The sequence below is a fragment of the Varanus komodoensis genome, unplaced genomic scaffold (genome assembly GCF_004798865.1).
Source record: "Varanus komodoensis strain SLA01 unplaced genomic scaffold, ASM479886v1 scaffold36, whole genome shotgun sequence".
In the NCBI taxonomy this organism is placed as follows: Eukaryota; Metazoa; Chordata; class Lepidosauria; order Squamata; family Varanidae; genus Varanus; species Varanus komodoensis.
The window spans coordinates 1,347,509-1,369,172 of record NW_025335873.1 but is presented as its reverse complement, the minus strand read 5'-3'; the positions used below and the strand labels follow the sequence as shown (position 1 = coordinate 1,369,172).

Sequence of the window (21,664 nt, the reverse complement as noted above, 5' to 3'; positions counted from 1 at the left end):
CCGGCCCGGGGCCCCCGTCCGCGGCGCGGGGCCCGCGTGCAAGGCCGCCGCAGCCGCGCGCCCGCCGGCCCGCCCGGTGCGGGGTCCCGGGCAGCAGGGCGCCCTCCCGCCGCGGCTCATCGAGATTCCCTCTCGCTCCCTTTTCAAACTGCGGTTGTTTCACAGCGAAAGGCACTTCCTTCCAACATCTCGGGAATGCTGGGTATTGTAGTTTCAGTTCTATTTCTGCCCCCACCCCGCCGCAGAATAAAGCCGGATCCCGGGGCGCGCGTGGCTGGGGACTTGTCCAGGGCCGGGGCGCAGCCGCGGGGCGCCCTCTGCGCCGGCCCGGGCCCCCCGCCCCCCTGGCCCGGGCGGGGGCGCGGCAAGCCCCCGTGGGGAAGCCGGCGGGGGGGCAGGTGCGGCGGCGGGCCAGGAGGGCGAGAGGCTGGGCCCCTTGAGGGGGAAACCCTTCGGGCCTCTCCCCCAGACTCGCCAAAGCCGGGAGCCAGCCCCAAGCCATGTCCCCTGTATCTTTGTCCTCTCTCATCGCCATCATCATCATCATCATCATCATCATCATCATCATCATAATCGATACTGTTCTTTAAAATAGTTTTGTACTTTCGAGTCTTATCTGTTATTTACCTCACAGTTATGCCTCCGTTGAGCTGATACGTAAATGGTAGCGTATAAATGCACTGGTCCAAGATGCACGCACTCGGCAGCACATCCTGTTCATCGGGGCTTGTTGATTCTCTGAGCAGCAATTTTAGGGGGCTGGGGCTGGGGGGCTGCCGTGGGCAGGGAAGGCCAGTTCTGCCTGCTGAGTTGCTCCAGCATGAATCTGGATGCGACCCAGAAGTACCAAATGGGTGCATAACTTTTCAACAATGGATTTTCCTTTCCAGAATAAATTCAGTTATACTTTGATTGTTCTCCCAAACCTGGCTGCCAGTAAAAGCCTGTGCCAAGCTCAAGACTATGGCTACTTACATAATCCTCTTCATTTTGTCCTCATAACAACCCTGCGAGGTAGGTCAAAGCTGAGAGTAGTGGCTGGCCCAACATCACTAGAAGGCTTATGGCCATGTGGGGATTAGAACTGGGATCTGGTGAGTCCCAATCCATAGCTCTAACTACTACACTGCACAGTCTCTTATCAATGGGCCCATTGATTTGAGACTCAGAGCAAGGCCCTCCTTTTCCTCCAGCACAGATACACCAGAGAGCGTCCAAAGTGGCTTTTCTTTGGCATTCTTTTAGGTACCGGTTCGAAACTTATCTGAGTGCCCAGTTGTTTGTTGGTTTCAATAAGGTTGTTATCTTTGGTGCCATGCTTATCTTGGTATTTTATTTTAACAGCTGGTTTCTTTCATCTTCCTTTGTTTCTTTCTTCTTGAGCTGACATCATAAAAATGCAGTGCAGGTCAAGAAAAGAACTGCAAGGGAGTTCCGTTTCCTACACAAACGGGAAAACATCTTCCTTAAATCTATCATTCCCAAAAATCAGTAAAAACAACTCTGCTTCCTTATCCGTTGATTTCACTACATTTTCACAAACTTGAATGTATCAGCATCTAAGTTAGTGATTGCAGCTCTGTTCCAAATCTTGCAGAACCTGCCCAAGAAACCTTCTCCATTCCAGAGTAATTGACATTGAAGTTAATATTAATCAGTTTGCTTTTGCAAAGGACAATCTTTAAATGCTGTTTTAAAGCACTGGATAGACCCCCCCCCCGGGAGTCTTATCATGAAGGGTGAGTTCTGTGTATTTAGTCCCACCTTTTGCCGGCCAAGAAGCCGACACAGTTTATGTAATCTGCCTATTTTATCCTCACAGCAGCCTTGTGTGTAGGCCAGGCTGAGAGTCTTCATGGCTAAGCAGGGACTCAAACCCAGAGCTCCCAGCCTCGGGTCTGGACAGAAGGTTCATGTTGCCGAATGATGAGAAGGGTTTCAGTCCTAAATCCCGCCCTTCCCTTGTCCTGTACACACAGTTTCTTCTGCAGAAATCAGAGCAAGCAAACCTTTCACTGCTTGGAAAGCAGTGTTGCTTGAACGCAAGGACTGGCAGGCCCGCAGAAACTTGGCAGCCCCGTTGAGATGGACTCTCTTCCCGTCCAGCTCCTCGGGGTGGCTCTGGAGAGGAAGCATCCGCAGCGACCATCTCCGGATGTGAGAACAGAGGCCAGCCAGGGCCCAGACTGAACACAGAACCGGTCTGGCACCCTTCCCCACAGTGGCAAAGTCTTCTGCTATCATGGAAGATACATAAAGGATTTCCCCAAACCCATCGCTTTCCTTCGCTTGGTTTTCACGGAGCCCACGTCCGTGAAGTGAGCAGAGAAAGGTTAGCCAGCCTGGGCCATCCTTTCTGAACGCAGCTCCACAAGGTCACTGTCCTGTTACTGCTTTCCAAGCCTTGGGGGCAAATTTTCGTGTCGCTGGCCTGGTCAATTTCTAATTTGGGAGAGCTCACTTCTGCCACAGGCAGGTTGCCTTCCCCTGTTTTGCATCTGGGTGAATACCAAGTCATGCGTGTCTCTGATCTAGGATTATCAACATGGACCATCCACGGCTCCCTCCAGACTCTCCGGCAGGTGTTTTTCCAGCCCTGCGTGGATGCGCCGGGAATCCATGCAGAGTGGGGCTCCCTGCCGGGCGCCAACCCTTCCTCTTCACAGTGGCACGTTTGTGTTTTCGCCCACCTGCCAGTTGCGCCGCTTCTGCACAGGTGTTTGCTTGCCTTTCGGGACAGATCCACACCAAAGAGCGTTTGAATCAGTTTTATCTGTGATTTTAAGCTGCCTTTGGTGCCATGTTTTGGGCTGGGAAGGGGTGTCCGAATCAAACGCCGTTCAAACCTATCAGTGCTAAACTTGCATGATTGAATTTAAAATAGGGCTTCTTCTATGGGGTTCCCAGGAGCCTTTCTTATATGGTAGTTTATTGTTTATGGCATGCCAGGCGCTGCCTTTCCCAACCTGGTTCCTGGCATGCCATAAAAAATAAACAAACTACCATACACGCTACCGAGTGCTTTGCTCTTTCCCCAACTCTTCCATAGCCTTTTTCAGTGCAGTGCCCAGAAATGTAGCCAGTATTTGAAGTGTGGCTGCGCCTCAAATTTGCATAAAGGGACCGTGGTTTCTATCAAGGGCTCAGGATCAGATTTGGCCCAGTTACTATTGCTTGTCCTAGCCTACCTCGCAGGGTTGTGGTGAAAGGAGCAGAAGAGCAGCCGTCTCTGCCCTCCTGCAGAATTGTCATGTTAGCAGTCATTCAAATAATGTAATAGTGCACCCTTGGGACATGCTGCTCTGGTTCCCCACACCCTTTCCACCAAGAGCAGCTCTGTGCAGGGCGTTTAGGGCTGTGTCTGGGTGCTTCTGACTGACAGGCTCGCCAATCCGGGGCAACAGCTGCGCAAGACATTCCTAAAGTGCAAAATGGGAAGCCAGGGTGATGCTGCTTGAGCGTGAGCTGCCCATAAGGACAGAATGACACCCACGTCCTCGAAGGGAAGAATTGGGAAGCATTTGGGGGAGCTCATAGGCCAGAGGTGGTTTGAAGGGGGGGCTGCACTAGGGCCCCCCTCTGGAAGTCCATCTGAGCCACCAGCCAATGGCTTCTCCTGCAGCCTGAACCTTTCTGGCTGAGATATTTTTTCTGAAATCAAATGCTCTCCTCTTCCCCCATCCGTACATCGCTTTTTGCAAATGGAGCACCTTTCGGAGAAGAGGTGCTTTAAAGACACACAAGGATGATTTTAAGCGGATCAGTCAGCTCACGCTGATTTGTGATCTTGTCTCTTGGCTACTTGGCACCCTCCCCTTTGTTCTGGACTCAAGGTTCGGGGTCTTTTTTTTTCTTTTTAATGGCAGGCTAAAAATGAACCAGGGCAAGTGAAAAGTTAGCACTGATGGACACAAATCTGGCCATGTTGGCTTCTCTCCATTTTCCCCAGTCTTCATCCTTTCTTTCAGTTCAGTTTGTCCAAACGTTGAACTTTGTTTACAGTTTGCATCAGCGTTTTAACCTGTTTTGCTACTCCTATTTTCATGGGCGTGTTTCCTAATGAGCCTTTCTTTTCCCCCTTTTTTCGTTTTGCAAGCAACTTACCTACTGCAGTTGCTTTTGAATGCACCCTCGTCCACCTGATCTGATTAGAAAATGGCATGGCAAACTTTGGGAAAATGCATAGTTCCAGGGATAATACAGTTCTGCTTCTTATGTGGATCAAAAGTGCTAAATTGGGTACATGAATTAAACTGTGAGCTGAACACATTTTCCCCACTTCTTTTAAAGTTAGCAGGTGGGGTACTTTAAGTCACACCCCTTCTGCCCGCTGCCCCTCTTCTACAAACCCCTCTCCCGACAGTGTTAATGTTATGATGTTTCCTAATATAGGGCTGGGCAGAATTTGGATGGAAAATTCCAGATAGATCAAGAATGCCGGTGGGAACCAGAAGATTTTCAGAGGGAAACACTCTGAACTCTGCCCTGTTCCGGTTTGCAAAACACATTTGTGGGCTCAGAATACGTTCATTCTAAGGGTGTGTCTTTTGCACCAGTTGGTAGATCTCGAGATACCAGTAAGAAAAAGGGCGGCCTGAAGTTGGCGGAGCTACCAAGGAAGAGGGCCTTTTGCTGAGAGGTGGAGGTTGGTTCACTGGGAGTTCTCCAAGGTGCTAAAATAGACACTCGCGAGGGATCGGGTTGCAGGATCAAAATAGCCCCGAGGTAGCGCTGAAGCACGAGCCCAGCCCAAGGATCAGGGGGCAGGAATAGAAGGGCAGGGCAAAGACGCAAACCGACGGGCTCTGTCCTGCCAGACTCTGTTCCAAGCGCTGCAGGACCCTTCCTACAATGCAGGGATGGTGACTGCAGGAAACGCGTCTGGGCTGCCACGCTGGGGCAGTTGGCCGGCTGGGCTCCCTCCTGGCTGGGCTACTGCAGGGTGCTGCACCGGGAGCGGCTCTTGGAGACGGCGCCATGTCTTTGGGGACTGAGCGCTGCCCGGCACCGGGAGTCCCAGCCTGGCCCTCCAAGCGCCTCCAGCCAAGGATACCCTGGAAAGCCCCTGCGGTCGTAGTTTCCAGGGAGGATCTCTGTGCCGAAGAGAGACCCCTGGGCCAGCCCAGCCTTGCCCTCCTCTCCAGGCACTCGGACGCCTCCAGCCTGCTGCCACAAGCACTCCCACCGCACACCCCTGGGACCACGTCTGGAAAAGGGTGGCCCATTTGCTCCTCGCTCGAGCCGTCGCGTGGCGCTCCTGGAGCAAGTGCAGAGGGCACCTTAATGCCGGGCTGCAGAACCCCCTTCCGTGCAAGGGCCAAATTCCCTCAGAGAAGCACTAGGGCCGAGTGCCAGTGGTGGGCGGGGCCAAGGGGAGAAGGGGCGGGGCCAAGCACACCCCAAATACCCAGCCTACTTTAGCTTAAAACGCAAGAGGTAGGTCATAACCGGGAAAGCTGGTGTGGTGGTAAGAATGTTGGGACCCGGAAGATCCGGGGTCTGGTCCCCACTCAGCCCTGAAGTTCACTGGGTGACGCCAGGCTAGTCACTCGCATTCAGCCTGACCTACCTCGCAGGGCTGTTGTGAGTCACGTGGGCAGCCTTGGGTTCCTCACAGGAGGGAATAGGTAGGGCATGCACGCAATGCGATAGGAAGAACGGTAGCAGCAACTGCCACGGATATTGATATTATCCATATTAGTAATTAATATGACTAATAGCATGTGCCTTGGACAAGTTGTCTTTTATGGAAGATATTGTGCCTATGACGTAAGAGTTGTACAATTGCCTGAGGCAAGAGTTCCCTGGGATGTGAGTTTCCCACTTCAAAAAGTTTAACTTTATTTGGGTCTCGGTGTTCCTCTGCTTGCACCTGCTTTGCTGCGGGGATGAACCTAGCAAAGCTTTCCCCAACTTGATTCTCTCAAATGCTTTGGATTTCCACTCCCAACGTGCTTCACCATGGGCTATGTGGGCTGGCTGATGGGACTTGATGCCCACATGTTGATCTTCAGGGCACCAGGCTGGGAAATGACCCTCTTAAGCCATCGTGATCTCTCCCTCCCTCTTTCTTGCAAGAGACGGGTGCATTTCCACTCATTTACCCTGCAGGTCTGTTTAAATGTGTGGATGTTTCTGATGGAGGAAGCATTTAGGAAGTCTGTTTTGAGAATGGCACTCTGGCTTGCCTCTGTGGGACTCAGGTGGGCCGTTCAGAAGCAAATGGGCACCTTGTTGCAGCTCTGCACAGGTATGGGCCCTCTGCCAGTTTCCCAGTTCAGCTTCTTAAGGCAACAACAGAGGTCTGGCTTGCAACGCTGCTCTTTGTGAGAAAGAGGTGCAGGGTTGATTTTGTAACACAGAGGCACATTTAAGCCACGTTTCTCTGCCAGGATTTATCTAAATTTCCCCAGCAGAAGCAGAGGATCCTGCTTGCTGCCGTGTTTCATCAAGTACCAAAGTGTCCATCTCAGCTTGGCAGCTCTATACACACACGTGCTGCCTTGGGGAGGAGAGATGGAAACTGTGTATTTGGAAGGCTCTGAAATGCAAAAGCGAAGTGACATTACCCAAGCGCTTGCCAAAACGTTGCTGAACAATAACACAGACCGCATTGGAATGATCTTTGGCACCAGGCGCTGTTTTTATTCTGTGATGATTGTGAGGTTTTCAAGGGTGGGGGTTACACATTTGTACTGTTCTTCTTCTACCCGAGATTGTATTGCATTTTATTTTGTTTTATTTTATTCTGGTCCAATGAGTACTTGCTGTGATTTTCCTGATGGAAAAGCACAGCATCAATCAATCAATCAATCAATCAGCCATGATCTGATTAACACACAAATGTAGCATTTAAACAACAGCAACAAAGCCTTGTTCTCAAAGCGAGATGGAGTGCATTTTGAGAGCGATTTAAGAGTTGCCTTCCTTGCCTCGGATAAGGCACCTGCAAAAGCCTTGCGCTCGCCTCGAAAGCGCCCGTGCGCTCTTTCTGGTTTGCGATGCGGCACACCGATAGAACCCCCCCACTGGAGAGCTCACCGCGCGGGGAGAGGAACTACCTTTCCCATCCTCCTCCGGGGCCCCGTGGACCCAGCAATTGGGCGATTTAAATAGCCCAGTCCCGAGGCGGCCGGGCTTGCTGGCCTGGGCCAACGGCCCTCCTTAGCCGCCCGCCCATTGGCTGGCCGGGCCTTTCTCGGGGCGAGACTGGCTGCCGCCGCGGCCGCTGGTGGCCCCCCGCGCGCCCCGCCCCCCGCGCGCCCCGCCCCCCGCGCTTGGTCGGCGTCCGGGCCAGCAGGCACGTTGGTCGTGCGCCCCGGCCCTATATTTAGCCGCGCGCGCCCCTCCGGCGCTTCGCGAGGCGCCTGGCCGTGGCGGGAGGTGGGAAGGCGCTGCCCGGGCTCGGCGGGGGCCTGCCCAGCCCGCCTGGCCGGACGCTCGCTGCCTGAGCCGCGGCCCGCGTCCCCCCCGGCACCATGCCCGCGCCCCCGGGCCGCGCGCGGGCCCGCGACCGCGGCAACGTGCTGAACCGCGCCGAGTTCCTCTCGCTGAGCCAGCCGCTGAAGGGGGCCCCGGAGCCGCGCGGCGCCGCGCGGCGGCAGAACAGCCAGGGCGGGCCGGCGCAGGCCGAGGGGGCCCGGGAGCGCAGGCAGTCGCAGCAGCTGCCCGAGGAGGACTGCATGCAGCTGAACCCGTCCTTCCGCGGCATCGCGTACAGCGCGCTGCTGGCCATCGACATCTCGCTCTCGAAGCGGCTGGGCGTGTGCGCCAGCAGCGGCGCGGCCTGGGGCAACGCGCGCTCCATGGTCAACCTCATCGGCATCACGGGCCACGGCGTGCCCTGGATCGGGGGCACGCTCATCTGCCTGGTCAAGAGCAGCACGCTGGCCGGCCAGGAGGTCCTCCTGAACCTGCTGCTGGGTGAGTCGCGCCCCCGCCCGCGCCCCTGCGGCCGCGCCCCTTCCCACGGCCGCCCCTCGTGTTGCAGCGGAACCGGGGCCGCAGGGAGGCTGCCCCGGGACCTCCTCATAGGCGGGGTCGCCGAGCGGGCCTGCCAGCCCGCCCGGATCCCCCCTTCCCTCCGAGCGCCTCACGGCAGCTGGGAATGCGTTTTCGGAGCAAGGGTGCTTTGTGTGGAATTTGGGGGCACGGGGTCCAAACTTGGCTTAGCTTTTTTCCAGTGGTGATGGAAATGGCTCGGCCTGCTTTGTTGCTCTGGATCAGCACAGCTGCCTGCAAGTTCAGACTTTGCTTGGGGGACCTCCGGGGAATGGCCCTGATGAGCACCTGCCTGCGACAATTTTTCACTGCCCCACTGGAGCTGGCTCTGATTTGGGGAGAGGGCAGCAAGGTCCTGTCCATGGACTGCTTCCTCGCCGGGTTGACCTCACCACCAGGGCCTCTATCTGCTCTTGCTCCACATGGGTCCCTGGCCTGAGAAGAAAAGGTTTGGTTTGGATGCCAGGAAGCACTTCCTGACACTCAGGAACCCTAACTAGGGTGTGGAATGGGCTTCCTCGGGAGGTGGTTGAGGCCCCACCGGCGAGGGTGTCAAGGATAGGCTGGACAGGCACATGGTGGGCCTAGATGGCCCAGGAGGCCCCTTCTGACTCGCTCTGTTTCTGTGTTAAGAGAGCTGTGAGCAAGGCAGGCCTGGCATCTCCTCCTCCTGCTCACCACCAGCTTGGTCTGGGCCAGTCCGAGATAAGCAGGTTGCAGTGAGGAGGAGGAGGAGGCACTCGGGGAGACTTTGGTCCACGGGCCTCTTCTGGGGTCCTCCACAAGGGTGGGCTATGCCGACCTTACTCCGTCCGCTTCCTCAAGTGTCCTTCATGACCAGGATTGCTCAGAACTTTTCAGAACAGCCCAACGCCCTGTTTTAAGGGTGGCAGAAGAGACTGGGGCTGATGGGTGCAACCGCCGTCCGCTCTGCTGCGATTACAGAAACTGGCTCAGCCTTCCAGGACAGCATGGGAAGGAGGCCTTGACCCCCTTGTTGGACCCACACGGCCTCAATGGTTGGACGTCCATTGGACCAAGTTTGGCTGGTTCCCCATCTGGCTTGCTGAGCCCTTTCCCTGCTCAGGAATCGTATCCTGGTGATTCATATCTGGGATTCATATCTGAAGCTTGAACTTCCGCCAGATTCAGTGGGAACGATTCTGCCTGGTGCAGAGTGGGACAGCCGCGTCCCTCCAAGTCGTAGGGAATTAAAGCAGCCCCCAGTTCACTGCTGAGCCCCTTCAAAGTTCTGGTTACCCCTTTCCAGCCCTGAATGGTGTGGGCCTGAGTCCCAGAAGGACTGCCTGCTCCCATACTATCCTGCCTGGTGCTGGGATCTTCTCAACAGGCCCTTCTTTGAATACCATACCCAGGAGAGGTGCATGACCAAGGAGGGGGCCTTCTTTGTGGTGGCACCGCAGCTTTGGAGGGTCCTTCCAAAGGAGATGCGGTTGGCGCTGACCTCGTTTCCATTACTGCATCTGGTAGAATTGCTGTTGTCAACTTCAGGGACCACCCACCCAGCTCCTGTTCTCCATGGCCACAAAATACCGGCCCTTCCAGACCGCGGCCGTTATAGCATCAGCCTAAGCCAGGGGCACCGCTCTGGACTTGGGCCGTGGCACCCCATGCCAACAAGGCCGGAAATCCACTGGTGCCTCTGCTTCTGTGCTTCCTTTCAAGATTGTCAGGCGCTGAAGAGACTTCCGCCCCCAGACATAGCGGCACAAAAGCCACGCTGCTCATTGTGGGTCACTGGGGGGGGAGGCTTTAGGCACTCCCAGCCACTGCAGAAACGGCTCCCTCCCTCCCTCTGAAGCATGCCAAGGATCTGAGCAAAAAAAGCAGTTCTAAGATTCAGGTCTGGCCAAAGCCCTGGGGATGCCCAAGGGACTTTCCTCAGGAAGTTAGACTTGTACCCTGAAGAGCCTTTATTCAGGGGTAGGAAAAAGTTTTCAATCGCTTCTGGAGCCAAGCTCTCCTGAATTTTTCTCAGGGCGTGTGTGGGTTGCTGGCTGTTTCCGACTCAAGTTTGCAAGGCTGAGCGCTTGGTCTGCTGTCCCAGGGTTTCAGTTTCTTCTCAGAGTCTCAGAGGGAGAAATACTAGAATCTCATGGGAGCAACAGGAGCCACAGCGGCACATGAAGCTCTTACACCTTGGTTAAGGGTTTTGCTGGTTGCTCCACCCACTAAGCTGCTAGGCCCCACCCCAATCCATAAGGCTCCGCCCCTAAGCCTCCTGGCCTCACCCCTAAATCTTAGAGTGGAAGCACAGGGATCCAGGCCACCCTTTATGAGTCACCCCTTGATGTTTGAACAGTTCAAGTGAAGGTACTCCCAGGTTACAGACGAGTTCCGTTCCTGAGAACATCCTTAAGTTGCATTTGTATTTAAGTCAGATCACATACCTAAAAAGCATATTATTCACTTAAGAAACACTTCCTTATTGACTAAAACATATTAAACACGATACAGCATTTTAATCATAATCATAGTAGAGTAACAATAGCATTTTTAAGATCAGATTTTATTCATTTGTGTGATTTTTCAATGCAGTACCCTATTAATTTCTTTGCATCATTGCCCGGAGACATTGTGAAGGGTGGGATATAAAAGCCTCAAATTAAATAAATAAATCAACAATAAAGTAACTAGAGGTACTGAAGAGGGAGAGAGAATGAAAGCATCTGTGCGCATGCGTGTAGGAATAGAGTCCAGTTCTTGAGACAATTCAGATAGAAAGATAGTAAGACGATTAATAAAGGTAAACACTTTCTGAGCTACCGTTCAGCCTAGCATTAACGGGATGAAGATGGAGAGGAGAACTGGTGCTGGAAAGGAGGGTGTTGCTTGTGCTGCTTCGTGGGGTGGTTACCATTGGAGTTGCTTTCTAGTTCTGGCTTTGCAGCTCACCTGGACAGGAGCAGCAGCTGGTAAGCGGGTCCTGGGCCACCCACTTGCCCCTTGAGGACGAGGTGGGACTTCCAGGTTCACTTGTTTGTAAATACGGGTTGTTCGCAACCTGGAGGTTCATAACCTGGGGACTACCCATGTTGGGTAACGTTCAGGGTTGTTGTCTCAGTGTGTCTTTGTGATCAAATGATGCTCTTGCTGCTTCAGCATATAGTGGATAATAATTGCACAGTAGATATTTAGGAACTAAGGAGCCTCTTGATGCGGGTGAAGGAGGAGAGCGCAAAAGTTGGCTTGAAACTCAACATTAAGAAAACTAAGATCATGGTATCCGATACCCTCACTTCCTGGCAATAGATGGGGAAGAAATGGAGGTAGTGACAGATTTTATCTTCCTGGGCTCCAAGATAACCACGGACGGGGACTGCAGCCAAGAAATTAAAAGACGCTTGCTCCTGGGGAGGAAAGCTGTGGCAAATCTAGACAGCATACTAAAAAGCAGAAACATCACCCTGCCAACAAAAGTGCGTATAGTCAAGGCTACGGTTCTCCCAGTTGCAATGTATGGCTGTAAAAGCTGGACCATAAGGAAGGCCGAGCACTGAAGGATTGAGGCCTTTGAGTTGTGGTGCTGGAGGAGACTCCTGTGAGTCCCCTGGACCGCAAGGTGATCAAACCAGTCAGTCTGAGAGGAGATCATCCCTGACTGCTCTTCAGAAGGCCAGATACTGAAGCTGAAACTCAAATACTTTGGCCACCAATTGAGGAGGAGGAACTCACTAGAGAAGCCCCTGATGCTGGGAATGATGGATGGCAACAGGAGAAGGGGACGGCAGAGGAGGAGGGGGCTGGATGGAGTCTCTGGGGCGGTGCGTGTGAGTTTGAGCAGACTCTGGGGTGGGTGGAGAATGGGAGTGCCTGGAGGAATAATCCATGGGGCTGCGAAGAGTCATGCCCAACTTTGCAACTGAACAAGGACAAATATTTAGGGTCAGGGAGGAAAATGTGAGGTGAATGCATCAGTGCGTTGTTGTGCATGAGCCCCCCCCCCCCGGCCACAAAATTGCTGGGCGACTTTGGGCTGGTCACTGACTCACAGGGCTTGCGTTCGCTGCTTTATTTTGCTCTGTGTTCCCTGCCCCATTCCTGTGGGCTCCCATAGGGTTGTTGTGAAGATGAAATGGAAAGGAGAAGGGGGACAATCGTGTTCCCCACCATGGGTTCCTTGGAAGGTGGGACCCTGACGGAACAAGGGTAGCAATAACAGTAACCCGTAACAAAAACGGAAGGGATGTTCCGAGCTGAGCAACGAGGTTAGCTCTCGGTTTCCCCGGTCAGCCGGTGCAGATAAACACCCAGCAGCATAAATTTCATCCCCAAGCATCAGAAGAGATCCGGCTCTTATAGGCAGAGCTCATGTTGGGACATCTTGATGTCGATTCATTTATTTCCAGCTTTCATATACCATCCACAGCTACCAAAGCTCTCAGAACAGGTAACACCAAAACAAACAACAATACAGCAGTTTAAAATGCAGACAGTTCCGGAGCACAAAGTTGCAGCAGCATCTAAGAATAAAATCGAATCGATAAGAATAAAACCCATCCCCAGAGGCCTTTCCACCTTTGCCCGCCCACATCCTCTACCCGTTCCTACACCACAGGGCCCACAAGAAATATAACGGCGCTCTTGCTAGGATCAAACAAAAGACACAAACAACACACTGCAATAAATAAATAAAATCAATACAAACTTAATTTTGCTAAATAATTAACATTTGCCATTAATATTTTACAATTACGCCACAGAACCCAGGAGGTGAAAAAATCAAAATGTAGTAAAATAATAGCAATTAAATGGTCAATGATTAAAATACAGGCGCAATTAAATAGTGCAAAGAGCTAGCAGTGGGCACACCTCTTTGGGGCCGCCGCCGCATGGCCAAGTGCTACAGACTGGCTTGGGGGCTGCAGCCATGTGGGGCCATTCCACACGCCCAAACGGTGGCCCAGGGGGTTCTCTGCTCCATCGTGCATTGGGAGAAGGGGCGGTTTGGGTCCTGCGGCGCTTGCTGGTTGTCAAGGGCGCCCTGGGCAAAACAAGCTGCGTTGGAACCCGATCTGCCGAAGGGGCGGCGGCCCCGTGGCTGTGGCAGGCGTTCCATCTTGACCTGACGTAAACTCACCCTGCAGGGGAAAGAGGTCTCGGTTGCATCTCTTGCTGTGAAAGCGGGTCTTTTACTGTGTGCTTGGCCAGGGGACGGGGGCATATAAAGTGGGGGGACCTGACAGGCCCAGCTTGTAAACTGTTAAAAGAATGCATGTGCTTCCTTCTAGTCTGGGGTTCTGGGTCAGTTTAGGCCTCCGAGCTACATATTTGCCCTGGATCTCTGTGCTCCATCTGTCCGAGAGCCAGCGTGGTATAGTGGTTAAGGGCAGGGACTGGGAGTCAGGTGGCCCAGGTTCTAGTCCTGGCTGGGCTGTGGAACTAAGTGGGAGACTTTGGGCCAGTCATGGACTCTCAGCCCAGCCTACCTCACAGGGTTGTTGTTGTGGGGATAAGAGGGAGAGCAGGAGGAGGACAATGGTATAAGCTGCTTTGAGTTTGTTGTAAGGAAAAGGCAGGATATACATCTAAGAAATGCATACATCTCTCCTGAAGTGATGGGTGTTGTTGGGAAAATTCCTGGAGGGGCAGGAGTTGCAGAAAGGAAGCAAACCACCGGGTTTCCTGTCGTACGCCTTTGCATGTATTATGGCGCCAGGTGCATCCGTCAGAATGTTTTGATGAAATGCAGTGTGACATTTTGCGCAGGAAGCAAATAAACGGGGGGCTGCAGGGGGAGGGTGCACCGTGTGTTGATTGTGGTTATAGAACAACATTCGGATGGTGCCTCTTGTGGAGTGAGGCAAGGCACCTCGCTCCCATCCTCAACCCGCCTGCTGTCTTATGGGGTTGGGGCGGCATCGCCTGGAGAGCCCCGGGTTGTGGTGAACCTCCTTGCCGTGGTGCCGCCCAAGCACTTCTCACCCGTTGAAAGTCTCCACGGGCATCGCAAGGAGATGGAAGAGATGCCCTCTTGGGAGCCACAAACAGCTGTCTGGGACGCGGTCTCCCCAGTGTGCCGTCTCCACCGCTTCGCACTGCAGAGGAAGGGCTCCTGTGTCCCGGCAGGAACCAAGCTGCTTCCAGGCAAAGCCACGGGCCACGCCAGCGCCGGGATTTGGAGGGCCCTGGGCGAGGCGCCCTCCCTCAGCCCCCTTCGCCAGGGACCCTGCCTCCTCGCCAGCGCAGCCACCATCTTCAGCGCGGCTCTTCCTTGCTCGCCGGGTAGGCCGGAGCATCTGCCTCTCCTCCTCCTCACCACCACCACCACCGTTGTCTGGGCTGGAGCAAGGGGCAGGGGGCCAAGCCGCTGCAGGGGAATGGGAGGAACCAGTCTGGGGGCTCCCAGCAACGCCCACTGCAGCTTGGGGAAAGGGCCCAGTCTGGCCCCGTTTGGGTTTTGATAGCCAGGCGCAAGATCCGCATGCAGGTCCTGGGCGGAGCGCCACCAGGATTTGGAGCCAGGGCTTTGAAAAAGAACAGAGTGATGGCATTGCCAGAAAATGAGGGCCTTTTTCCTCTTTGTCTGCTCTCCGTCCCGGGGACTGTCTGTCCATCCAGCCTTTATCTCCAGTGATGGATTATGGTTATTTTAAGAGCTGGAATAAGAAGGCCCGTCCATTTTCAGGTTACTGGATGGCCTTAGACAATCTTGCCCTCCACCGTCTTCTTCACTTTCACTTTCTCTCACCGGACGTATCCCATCCTGTGCCATTAAATGTCTGGCAGTAGGGAGTTGATGACAAGAGAAAGGAGAATATTAGAGCTCTGTGGTTTCCGTGGGGAATTTAAAAGTTTGGTGAATCCATCTCTGGAAACAACGATTCTTCCTCTTGGTAAAGCTTCTGCAGAATGACGTGCGGTTTTCCTGCATGCAGGGATTCGCTCCTCCAGGGCTGAGCTGGCCGCAGATGCCTCCCCCCACCCTTTGTTCTCAGCCCAGTCTGCTCTGCAGGGATGGCCATCCTGAGCTCAAATGCCCCAGTGGCCTGGCTTAGTCTCCAAAGGATTCGGATGTTCCAGCCGAGATCCCAAAGTACAAGCAGGTGGATGCTGGCACATTTCTCCCCCGGGGCTTCTCTGACCCGCCATGATCTTGCTTAGGTGTGCAGTGAAGTGAGATAACCTCCGAATGTTCTGCAAAGGGATGCAGGCAGAGGCTGAGAGAGGAGCGCCGAGCGAAAACGCGCCGTCTCCTTCACCTGGAATATCCCTCCTTGCTTCCCTGTGTGGCAAGAGTCTCTCTCTCCCTCAGCCCTCACGTTTCCATCAGGTTCGCCTGCTTTGGGTGGGGGGCAAAGGAGCCCCCACCCCCCACCAGCCCGGGAGCTTCCACAAGGCTTCCTCCCCCTACCCTCCTGTCTCATCAGATGTATTCAGGGCACTGACTGCAGTTGTCGTTGAATGTAGGTTTTTTAAAGCTATTTTTATTAGTACGTAGCGGCTGCCTCTGCACCGTTATTCATATTTTGGGCAAACAGAGCCCCGGATAAACCCACGAGCTTGCTTTGGTGGTTCTTTCGGAAGCAATTCCTTCTCTGCGTGCTTCCAGCATTCCTCCCCACCCATCTCTCACTGACATTTGCATTATCCCCGTGTTTCACTCTGGTGCAACTCCTAATCACAGACTCTGTTCACACAACACCTTGCAAGGGCTGAGCCGCTTCCTTTCTTCTCCACGGAGGGTCATCTCCACAGCCCTCCTCTTCCTTCGGGCCGTTCTTGGCCTTGAATCCGTCCTTGGACAGGGCAGCTGCAGCTGCTTCAGCAACATACATCTCTAAACCAGAGGGTAACCCCCTTGCGACAGATGGCTGCAGAAGCAGACGCAGGCCACCCTCGCTGATGCCTGGAACTAGTGCTGGAAGGCCCTGCCTGTCTCCCCTTGGCCTTCCTTGCATTTTAGTGCCCTCTCTTGCAAAATGCACGTCATCTTAATGGCAACGCTTGCAGGTGGAGCGGAGTGCACACACACAACCCCCTCCAACAGGGTCCAGGCGGAGGGCAGAAAAACGCTTTCCATGATTCAGCAAGACTCTGCAGGCATCTCCCATCAAGGGGCGACCGTTGGATTTGCACACATTCCCATTTGTGACCTCCACAAGATACCCCTGCGGGGAACGGCAAGACGGGAAGTGCTGTTGCAGCATGGAAGAGCTGCCTCCCCTTGTGGGGAAACCTCTCGCATGCGGACTGCTCGGATCTAATGAAACTTGACAGAAATGTGAGCTGGGGAAAGAATGAAGGAAGGGGGGAAATTCTGGTAATTTCTTGGAGGCAGAGGCTGGCAGAACAGCCTAAAAGGGCATTTCTGCTGAGAGAGGGGATCGCAGACCAAAATGCTGCACTTCGTCATTTATCCAGAGATGCTTCTAAAGCCTTGATATCTTCTACAGAGCTCAAAGAATAGCAAATGTCCGCATGACATTTCTGCACACAAAAATCCAGGTTCACACAACACATCCTCAAGGGTTCAGCATGGGTTTGAGTGTGGTTTGTGACCAAACAGAGGTATGTCTTTGAAAGGTCTGTCATTGTGCTGTGTGAACCCTGCCGAGATAACCAACCATGGTGAGCAGCCCACAGTTCACAACCTAGCAACAAACTGTGGGTTGTGCTTACCTAACCATGGCTTGTTAGCACAGCTGGGTTCAGACATAATAATTTATGTTTTGGCAACTACTATGTTGATGAATGTGTTGGTTGCCATATTGTCCAAACCCAGCCAGTGTACCTTCAACCAGGTATTGCGCAGTGCCTGGCTACAAAATTTTCTGCTATTTTTACAGCAGAAAATTATTACCATTACTATTATTATAATGTTTCATTTCTATCCTGCTCTCTGGGCAGTTCACAAAGTTTTAAGTTGCACATCCAGATTGCAACCAGGTCCGACCCTGCTTAGCTTTCAAGGTTCGGCAGGATCAGGCTATATGGAATTTAAACAGGCACGTTTAGGAAAGAGAGATTGCTCCACAGCTATTGGACAGGATGGTCAAGTGCAGCTTCCCTTTTCAGGCACCATACACCTGAGAGTGTCAGAGGATGGAGGAAACATCACCACTGGCTAATCCCTTCATGCTTTAGGAAGCTGTTTCCCAGAACTGTGGTGTGGTCCCCTCCTCATGTGAGGCTGAGGGAACTGGGTCTTGAGAGGAGGAGACTCTGAGGGGATCTGTTGGCGACATACAGGTATGTGAGGGGGTGTCACACGGAGGTGGGTAGAGACCTGTTCTCCCCTGCAGAGGAAGGCAGGACGCGCTTCAACGGGGCAAAGCTCAGGGAGCCAAGGTTTCGTTTGGATGCCAGGAAGCACTTCCTGACAGTCGGGACCCCGAGGGCGTGGAATGGGCTTCCACGAGGGGTCGTTGAGGCCCCATCGGTGTGGGTGTTCAAGGATAGGCTGGACGTCTACATGGTGGGCATGTCATGAACAGAGCCGGCTGGGGCCGGGGGTCAATCTAGATGGTCTGACTCTCTCTGACAGTCTCCATCAGCCAGCCTGCCCACAAGGAAAGTCCAAAGTCACAGAAAGCAGCATTGATTCAGCTCAGCAAATCCAAATCTGCAGGTTTCTTCTCCGCTCGGAGTGGCTTTTTTGCGAAACAAATCGATCTGCCCTGTCCATTCCAGGCAGAGCTGTTCCCTTGGGAGAGAAAGACCCTGCTGGATGGATTCAGGCCAGAAGGTGTTCAGAATCGCCGTGTGTTTCTGCCTCCTCCATATAGGTGCTAAAATGTCCCATTCTCAACACCTGCTAGCCACCGGTGCTCAAGACCCTTTTGTACAGGTGTGATTGAACGGGGCAAAGGTGCTTTGTTCACACATCATGGTGTATCTCTGCAGCTTCTCCCCATCTGTCCCCGCTGCTTTTTGTCGGGTTGCCAACGTTTCCTACTCAGGTGTGCTGCTGCGTTTTTATTCCTGGCCTGAGATGCAGGAAATCAGACTGGGGAAGCATTTCCTGATATGGAGATGATGCTTCTGCTGCTAAAGTTCTGTTTATCAGGCAGCCGCCAGGGACACAGGAGCAGGGTTAGGGTTAGGGAGCAAAAAAGTTGGCAACCATATATATCCATCCGGGCAGAGATAAAAGTGAAATCAATACGTTGTGCAAGGAAATAGTTTCAGTTCCCAGTTTATCCCTTTAATGTCCTAGGAAGGATGTTGATCAGAGATCCGAGGAAATTTATTCTGGGGTATCGAGAATGTCCGAATCGGTGTTCACCAGGCTGCCAGCGAAATGAGATTGCGTTCTGCTTGCTCTCCCTCTCGAAGGGCAGCCGCTGGGAGCCAGCTGGGAAAGAGCCACTCCCAAGGATGGGGGGCTCCCAAGGCAGGCCAGGGGGGTGGGTGTCCTCTGGTCAGCCAGCAATTTCCTTGTTAGTCTTAATCATTTTGGATGGGAGTTGAAGGCATCCCTCCACCCTCTGGGCTCCTTGACCTTTTTCTGCTGATTTAGCTTATGAAGCAGTTCCCTCCCCCCCCCTCGCGCACGCACGCACGCGCGCGCGCGCGCACACACACACACACACACACACACACTTCAGCCCGGGAAGATGTGGGTCTCAGGTCTGCAGTAAAAACAAAAACGAAACACAGGGCACACATTTGCGATTGTGCTAATTGCCATGTACGGTGCCCTCCAGCTGCACCAGACTGCAAATCCTATGGTCCCCAGCCAGCATGACCATTAGTTGTGCTGGTGGCGTGATAGGAGTTGTAGTCCGGCACATCTGGACAGCACCCGGTTGGGAAAGGGTGGTATCTAACAACGCGCACACCTTTGCACGGGGCGTGTTTGGACCTCCAGCAGCGCCCAGGACTTGCCCCGCCATCCGCATGGCCTGCCTGTGTGTCCAGGCGTTTTCTGCCCTTGATGGGCTGCGCAGACATTCATTTTATACCGGCTCACACCTCCTGTGACAGCTGCAGACGCGTGGCCAGGAAGCCAACGCTTCTGCTGAGCTGGCTGCATTTTCAATTCCTTCGTTATTTTTAATCCATTTAATCCATTTCCGAGCTGCGCCAAAGCCACTTATTGAATGATTACTTCTGTGACTTTCTCTTTAAAGGGATGCTTTCTGAAGCGTGTGAGCGTGAATGACAAGTCCGGGAATAAAACAACCACAGTACTGACACGGCGTGGCCAAGGAAGGCCGTGTGTGAGTGTGAGAGTCACGCCACAAGGCCAGGGTGATATCGGGGGCGGGGGGGTATTAGGCTGGGGACTTGGGGGCCCCAGGCGATCTGGGTTCCGGCGCCCATTCAGCTGTGAAGCCCGCTGGGTGCTTTGGGCCAGTCCCTCGTTCCTAGCCTCACCTACCTCACAGGGTGGTTGTTGGGAGGACAAAACGGAGAGGAGGAAACCTATCTGAGTCACTCTGGGTTCCTCACAAGAGCAGCAAAAGGTAGGCATGAATGCAAGGCATGAAAATACGAGTATCAACACCCTGCCTAAGAGCGGCTCTCCTGCAGGTCAGACGGCCGTTTTTCCTTCCCTGCGTGCCGACGGCCCGGGCCCCGAACCGAGCGGCGCGTGGTGGGCTTCATGCAGGGCACGCTGTTGACGCAGGCAGAGTCGAGCTTGGTATGTAGGTCAGAGAAGTCTGCACGGGAACATGCGCCCCCGCACTCCTTGTATCTATTTCGGAAGGCCAAGCTGACACCAACCGCGCAAGGACGGGTCATGTTTCTGCTCCACAGCAGGGTAGCAGCCGCAGGGACCCCCGCTTGGGCGGGTGGGGGGCTTCGCAAGCCCGGCTTTTGGCGCAGGGTGGGGCTTCACGGTGAATGCCCGGAGATGGGGGCAAGGTCTCCTATGGAAAGAGGAGAGGGGGTGATTTCCTCAGCCCTCTTTCTTCTGTCTCTGTACTACCTTTCTATTTTTCAGTGTTTAATCTGGGACGGCTTTCTGAGACGAAGCATTTTCCAGTTCAAAAACGCAATGTCCGAGCTCGCTCAACGATCGTTCATAAAAACACCTGTGATTCATGCATTGTCTTTGGGCCCGGATTCAGCTAGTCCCCTTTTCTGCATCCATAATTGGTTAAGCCACCCTTTGACCAAGGGATCTTTGGAATCTTTCCTGAGCTGGACAATCCATAAACACAGGGCTACAAAGCAGAGGGGAGGTAAACATTTCCTTGTATTGAAGTCGGACACTAAAAATGAGAATGGGGCTCATTTTGTTTTTCCTGCTTTTCTATAAGACTGTGTGTGGATGTCTTCTGTGCAGCTTTCCCCGAAGCAAGATGCAAAACGTAGCTTCAGCTCTCATCCTGCTGAGGCCACAGCAAAGGGCATCTTAAAGGGTGCCTCAGGCTGAATTAGGCAGCTCTGGTACTCTCTGATTTTCCAGTTAGACTCAGGCAGACTGGTGTGAACGGCTACGAACAGGAAAAAATTCTTTCACCTCAAGGGTTTTTCAGCCGGTGTAAGAATTGAAGGACTTAATTCTTCAACTGAAGAATTGAAAGTCCTCATCCTCGACTTTCTTCCTAGGGTTGTACCCCTACCTGCTCGGCTGATGTTCAAGCTCGGGGAAAAGAAGTTGAAACAGTGCTTTCTTTTCGGCCAAGTGTGAGTTTGGGGCTGCCACTTCTTCTGTGTTTTGCTTTGCTCGGAATTCAGCTGTGGCTGAACAGGAGTTCCTGAAGGCTCTTGTTGTCAGTTAAAATACTTAGAAACAGAGCAAGACACCCGGGCCATCAGCTCACTTGCCGTGAGCTGTTGCTTTGGGGAGCTTTAAATATGGTGGGTATTAAAATAGCAAGTTTCCTGCTATGGCCATTGAGATTAGTTGCTCTTACTCGCTCAACTGAAGTTGCTCAACGAAGTTGCTCAACTGAAGGCCAGACTGGGGAAAGTCTCCAGGGATAGGTTACTGGAAGGTAAGCGAGTTGAGGAGGGGTGGATGGCACTCAAAAGGGAGGTTTTGGAGGCGCAAGCCTTGACGATACCTCTAGTCAGTAAGGTGGGGAGGCGGAGGAGAGTGCCACCATGGATGCGAAAGGAGGTGGTTAGAGGGATTAGACGAAAGAGGAACCTCCGTAGGAAACGGGTACTGGGGGAAATAGACAAAAGGGTATACCAGGAGGAGGAGGCCCGTTGCAGAAGGATTCTTTGCACGGCTAAGGCTGATTACATGCTGAGACTTGCCAAGAATATCAAGAGCAACAAAAAGGGCTTCTTTCAGCATGTAAATCGGAAGGGGAAGGGGAGACAAGTGGTGGGACCACTAAATAAGGAGGAAGGAGATCCAGTGACTGATATGAAGGAACAGGCACAGATGCTAAATGACTATTTTGCCTCTGTGTTCTCCCCAAAGCAGGATGGGGGATATCCACATAGGAGATTAGATGAGGCTGGGGACTTAGGGGCACAAATTAGAGTCACCCCCCCCCTTGAAGTCGAGGGGCTCCTCAGGGCATTGGACATTACAAAGGCACCAGGCCCTGACGGGTTACACCCGAAAGTACTTGGAGAGTTGGCAAGGGTTCTCTCACGCCCGCTGGCCTCCATTTTTGAGACCTTGTGGAGAACGGGTGAAGTTCCAGAGGACTGGAGGGTGGCATCAGTGGTCCCAATTATCAAAAAGGGTAGTAGAAAGGACATGGGGAATTATAGACCGGTTAGCCTT

The 21,664-nt window shown here is 53.3% G+C and overlaps 1 protein-coding gene across 1 annotated transcript in view; it reads left to right on the top strand.

Annotated features, from left to right (window-relative positions):
* The first annotated feature begins 7,478 nt into the window (after positions 1 to 7,478).
* The window catches only part of PLPP7 (phospholipid phosphatase 7 (inactive)), a 17,541-nt gene continuing 3,355 nt past the window's right edge, over positions 7,479 to 21,664 (top strand). Inside the window, exon 1 of the mRNA XM_044440134.1 lies at positions 7,479 to 7,923. Coding sequence (XP_044296069.1) covers positions 7,479 to 7,923 — 445 coding nt within the window. The remainder of the gene's footprint in view (positions 7,924 to 21,664) is intronic.